Raw genomic sequence first — 6,058 nt, 5'->3', positions numbered from 1 at the left:
TGGATTTGGATATGAAATTTCGGGTATGGTATGGATATGGGGAAAAACCGTGAACTTTGTTCGGTTATGGTTTTGGATATGGTTATATGGGTCCCCAATCCATATCCGTCCCCGAATTCGACCCGAATATATTGTGTGTGTGTGTGTGTGTGTGTGTGTGTATTTGATATATAATATAATTTTATTCAATTTACCGAACCCTCCCTATACTAATTCATTATGCATGCATCAAACCCTATATTATCTTTATTATGCACCAAACATCATGCATGGGGCATACCAACAACCTCATCAATTCAATACTCGTATTGTTATACTTAACCAAATTAATTCATTGAATCATTTTATATATCAATTATCAAATGTTCCAAGTTTATCAGATTCATCTCTCTTCAAGAGTCTCACTGTCAAGAAATTAATTCATTGAATCAATTTGTTTTGTCTTCCTTTCGTATTTGCTTTTGTCCTCTTTTTCTTTTTTATTGGACCAATTTATGATATTGGCTTATCATGAACAGCTCCAAATATATTGTTATGTTTTTTTGTAATTGGATGTTGCTATTTAATGATGGAATTAGTATCTACTAAAATTTATAGTGCATTAATTGGATGAATATAATTTTTTTTAATTTTTTAACGAAGATGGATATAACTGATAACCGATTGAAAATCCGTTACCCAGTGGATATGGTCATGGATAATCCCCGATAGTTAATTTGCAGTTATGGATATGGTTACTTTTCGTGGTTATGGGGATGGATATAACATTTTCATCTCCAAACCGAACCGTTGCCATCCCTAAGGAGGGCAGACAATCTGCCTCCTTATGGAGGAAGCATAATTTTCTCCTCTCATAATCTCTCTCCCCTTCCCTTTTCTCTCACTTGAACGGTTACTGATAAACCGCCCCTTCAACATTTTATATTATTTTTTTATAAAAACAATAACGTAAAAAGTAAAATATGAGAAAAAAAGATAAAAAATAATGAGAATAAGAAGGGAAAAAATCCATCTCTTTTACGGAGGCCTGTTAAACCGCGGGTCATCAGATATCATGGCTTGTGACACGGCCACGTTGTAGGGACTGTTGTCCCGTTTGCTGATCATGCGAGATCATTCCTTAGCCAATAATGTTGGGCCAATTCCTCCATCAGCTTGCTATGTTGAGGATGGATCTGGACTCTGCCAAACCATGATCTCGCATGTTCAAAATCCACGGTTGATGTGAAAGTCAGACTAATAGTTAAGAAAAGGTTAAAATGTTTTTATGAAATTTTTCGACTCTCGAAAATAAGAGATAATAATAACTTACCACTAGTTGTCCTTTTTAAAAAAAAAAAAAATAGTCCATTAAAAAAAAAAATTAGTCCATGAGTTTCATTATGCATATCAACACGCGAGCGAGCCCCACGTATATAAACCTGTGTTTACTTATCGTTTTTGTTTGTGAGTGTGATATTTCAACGTGGAAAGTCTATTTGTATATAAGAGGAGAGAAAAGATCAATAAGATTAAGAAAGACTTGGCTCTTCAAGAATTGAGAAAAAATTTCTCCTTAAAGTACCTCGTGATATATTCACAAAACTTTGTATTTATGATTGAAACTGTTCATATAATAAATCAATATGTAAAAATTATCTCCACAAAAAATCAACTAAAACTTAGATCGTTTAATCATCAAGCTTTATAAAAATGAATAGACAGATTCAGTAAAAGTATTATAAACCATCTACTTATTTGCTACTATTAATTTTCTAAAAGATCTTAATTTTAATAGATTTTTTACTGCGATGATCTTGATAGAATGATTTATAATATGAATGGTTTTAATTATAAACACGAAATTCTGTGAATATGTTACAAAGTGTAAGAGAAATTCCTCCTTAACCTTACGGAGCCAAAGCTCTTCTCAAAAAAAATTTAACACTCACTTTGATTGGTAAGAGTCATAGTGACTTGATATCTTGGGTACATAAGAGATTCTCTTGTGTTTAACATGATTTTAAGTTGATTTGAGAGAGATTTTCATAAACGATAAAATAATTTATATTAAATTCATTTAAATTACTGGAAGAGAATTCAGACACGAAAAAATCAATTTATTTTCTAATTGAATGGACAAGTGTTTGATGGATAAATAAGGGATACTAAACAAAAGGAAAACAACTGTGACACCTCTTTTTATGTTTGCCTGTTAAATTAAATAAATTAAAAGAAATCAACCAACAAAATTGAACAAAAATAGTTAAGCTTGGAAGCCCAAAAGTAATCATTGTTTTTCAATTTCAAGTTTCCCAGAAAGGAACCCAGGAGGCTCTCCCTTTCCTGTACTTCCGAGTCCCAACCCAATCAAGTACCTGCTTCAGTTGCTCCTTAGAGACAGAGAGAAAAACCCTCTCGATCAGTTGAACCCAACACACACACAGAGATGAAGATCTCCCTCAAGCTTCCAGAAGACCAACAAGAGTTCCAGTACCACCGCAACCCACTGATAAAGGCAAAGGTACCCGTAACCATATTCAACCAACCTTTTACTTCTTCCATTGCCACCATTTCATCCGCCGCCGCCGCCACCAAGTCTTCCTCTCACCTCTCATTTTCTCTCTCCTCCAACTTCTCTTCTGGCCCTTCCGTCAGACTCTCTTACTCTCACTCCTCCACCGCACCCTCCCCTTTCTCTCTCTCCCTCAAGTCTGGTCTTGGCCTCTTTGGCTCCCCAAAAAACTCCCCTCTTGTTTTCACTGCTCACTTCTCTCTCTCCCACACAAACCCCACTTTCTCTCTCCACATCAAGCCCCAATTTGGCAACTTTTCACTCAAAAAATCCACCTTTTCCGACCCTAATTTCAAACAAATTTCGGGGTCTTCCTCCGATGTTGGTGACCATTTGGATTCTGGGTCTCCTTTAAATGGTGGTTTTGGTAATGGGCTTGTCTCTGAAGGGTCATCTGTTTGGCAGGAGCTGAGGTTGGAGCCTTCCGGCGCCAAAAATGGCGAATATAGGGATAATTGTGGAGCTCATTCGAACGGTGGAATTGGGTCTGCGGCGGAGAGGTCGTTGGGTTGGAAGAATGGTGGGAAAGATGGGTTGTTTTCTGGAATTGCTGTGATGGCAAGGACTGTGTTGCCGGTCACAAAAAGCTTGGTGGTGAATATGCGCTGGGGTGTGAGTCTTCCTGCAAAGTTTGTTAAAACGATGCCTTATTTGACAGTGAATAAGATTGGTATTGAGAGAGTTGAGGAGGTGAAGGTAGAGGAGGAGAAGAGTTCTGAGGGCAATGTGGGTGACATGGAGTTGTTAAAGGGGATGTGCTTTTGGATGAGAAGGGATTTGGAGGTCTTGGAGAAGGAAAATAGGGAGATGAAGCAGAGGTTGGAGGATATGAAGTTTGGAGTTTCTTCAAAGCGTTTTCATAGTGAGAAGAATGATGTTGTTGGGAAGAGATTGCTGCCGCCTTCGAGTGAGACTTCTGGGGGGTTCGAACAGTGGAGGAACAAGAAGAAGGTCAGAGAAGAGAATGCACAAATGGAACAGAAAAAGCCTACCAATCATGCTGTTGATGTGGAGTCTGAATTGCAGAGAGCTATCAAGGCCGCTACCACTTAGCAAGGTTCGGTATATGTGCAATGCTGAATTATTTCTTTGATTTGAATGTATAGGGTAAGCCATGCTATCTTCTTGAATGAATGAATTTGTAGCGTTGGTAGTATGGCAGGATTTCTCAGGGTAGTTTAAATCATGAAACATTGGAAATCTGTTGTAAAGATCACATCCGTGAGGTTTATTTCTTATGATGAAAAAGAAGTTTTATTACTTTTGAATTCACAAATTTACTTACTGCCTAGCGTCATTATATTGTTAACTGAGTTAATTGCCTTGATTCATTTTAAATTGGAACTCTGATAAGGTTTACAAATTACTACTTTTGTTATACTGTTAGCTGATGTATATAAACGTATATTTTTATAATTTGAAAGACAGGACAAATATAGTTTAGTACTGAGTTGCTTAACAGACTGATGAACTAGACTTTGCTTTAAAAAGTAAATTGATTGCTAGGTGTGTAAAGACCCGTATTTTAGAACCTATATATATATATAGCGCACACGTAATATCGTGAATTTTGTTAGCTCAAATTTTATATGTTGTGGCTTTCACTTATTCGGACTGAAACTATGTTTCTAAGATCAACAATATTGTAGCCCAAGGAACAAGGTCAGTATGATCACCGTTTCCAGCAACCTTTGCTTCATTGTTTTTCTTTGTTCTATGTTCTTCATACAAATCTTCCCCCAAGTGATGTGTGAGCACCCTAGTGTGCTTATTAATATAGGCTATCAAAGCATAAGGTGGATGGCTCTTACTAAGGGATGGAATTTTTAAGCAGGAGGTGGAGAAGCTAACTAATCTCAGCTATGGAGGTAGAGGTAGAACCGTAGAAGCGTAGTAGTTTATCCTGCAAGAACAATTTCAAACCAAATCAATATCCATATTCTCTTTCTCTACAAAAAGTAATATAAAATTAGTGGGAGAGTGGAAGTTCTAAAGTTCTGAGGAAGAAGTTCTCAAGGTCAGTTTTCACGAGTTCTTCAAATTCCAATATTTTTTTTAATTGTTCTTCATTTTGGGTGTCTAGAGTAATTCTTTTCAATTAAGTTTTCATGTTTTACTCCATATTTTGGTCTGAAAACAAACCCTTCCAGTATCTATTTCGCGTTCTTATGATCCTGTTTGAATCACTGGAAAATCAAAAGAATAAGTTGCAAGTGTTCAAAATTTTCTTGGTGCAGATTTCAGAACTTTCAGTTTTGGGTTTCATTAGCAAGCTTGTTTTCAGACTTGTTTTCCATAGGATTGAAGAGGGATTCATAAGCTTTAAAGTGAGTATTTACACGAAGATTTTCATTGAAATTTGATGGGCCATGTTCAAACAGGTTCCCTTGAACCCGTGTAAAACTCTGGTGCAGATTTGTGCACATACTTGTTATTTTAACTCGTGATTTCCCTCAGTCCAGAGCTCAGATTTTAACAAAATTTATATCTTGAAAATATGGTTCTTCAAGCATTCCAAAGAATGGAAATTCATAAATTTTCATTGAGTTTTGATTGGTAAAATATCTGCTCATATTCTGTCCGCAGAACTGGAAAATTATATAAGTTTTCTGTTTTATATTACAATATTCTAACTTTTGCTCTGTTTGTGATTTCGTTTTACTCCGACGTTTGGCATTAGACTTGGAGGTGCCTTAGTGCTCGAGAAAGCTAAGGAAAGAGACTTTGCTAGCTTTGGAGTCGAGGTAGGAGAGTGATGGATTAATAATTGATTAGAATTATATCGGTTAATAATCTTTTACTTACATTGATAACGTTTATATGCCATGTCTCGATTCTCGATTATTGATTGAGTGATTTTCTTTCGCAATATTATGAATCATGAATTTGACACCCGTGATGAATATCGTTGTGATGATTTATGTGGTTAATTATTTAAGCTTCCATAGATATTTCCAAAGCTTTTGATAATTTGGAAACTCTAACAGCAGACTAAACAAGCTTTCTCCCACACCTCCCCACTGTTGCTGCCCTTGCCTACAAAATCCTAACGAACCATCCTATTCCTTTCCGCCCAGATTACCCATAACAAAGCTAAAACTATATATCCCAGAGTCTTAGCTTTTGCCCCTATTTTCCGAGCACAGTGCTGTTTTAGGGTTCATACAGTCGACCTCACTTCGTGGGATAAAGCTCGGTGGTGGTTGTTGTAATCCTTGGCAATAATCCATCTAATTTCAAACTATCAAAAGAGTTGCAGACAAAGGTCCGAAAGTTCCACTGGGCAATATAACAAGATGTTGTCAGCTGATAGTAGACTATTTTTGCAAAGAATGCACCAGTGAGGGCGTAGAAAAGAATAAGAAAAACTCACCGGATGCAATGACCAAGAAGAGGAGGAAAACGCTGACGGCCATCTTTGATGTAATCATTTCTTTGGAAAAATGATTGCGGCCTTGGTGGAAGGGTGGAAGCTCCCACACCGGAATGAACCTTTTAGTATTT

At 36.7% G+C, this 6,058-nt stretch overlaps 1 protein-coding gene across 2 annotated transcripts; it reads left to right on the top strand.

The window, feature by feature from the left end:
• Positions 1 to 2,283: 2,283 nt before the first annotated feature.
• On the top strand, positions 2,284 to 5,349 carry LOC137711019 (uncharacterized). 2 transcript variants are annotated; one of them, XM_068450212.1, is made up of 3 exons: positions 2,284 to 3,611; positions 4,389 to 4,571; positions 5,235 to 5,349. In XM_068450212.1, exon 1 carries the CDS (start codon positions 2,429 to 2,431, stop codon positions 3,605 to 3,607), a length of 1,179 nt encoding a protein of 392 aa, XP_068306313.1. In that variant the 5' UTR covers positions 2,284 to 2,428; the 3' UTR covers positions 3,608 to 3,611; positions 4,389 to 4,571; positions 5,235 to 5,349. The 2 variants fall into 2 exon arrangements, with proteins under 2 accessions (XP_068306313.1, XP_068306314.1); XM_068450213.1 differs by lacking the exon at positions 5,235 to 5,349 and adding an exon at positions 4,792 to 4,874.
• The last annotated feature ends 709 nt before the right edge of the window (positions 5,350 to 6,058 follow it).

Source organism: Pyrus communis, chromosome 12 (assembly GCF_963583255.1).
Source record: "Pyrus communis chromosome 12, drPyrComm1.1, whole genome shotgun sequence".
Taxonomy (NCBI): domain Eukaryota; kingdom Viridiplantae; phylum Streptophyta; class Magnoliopsida; order Rosales; family Rosaceae; genus Pyrus; species Pyrus communis.
The sequence above is the reverse complement of the archived record's forward strand: the minus strand, read 5'-3'. Positions and strand labels throughout refer to the sequence as shown.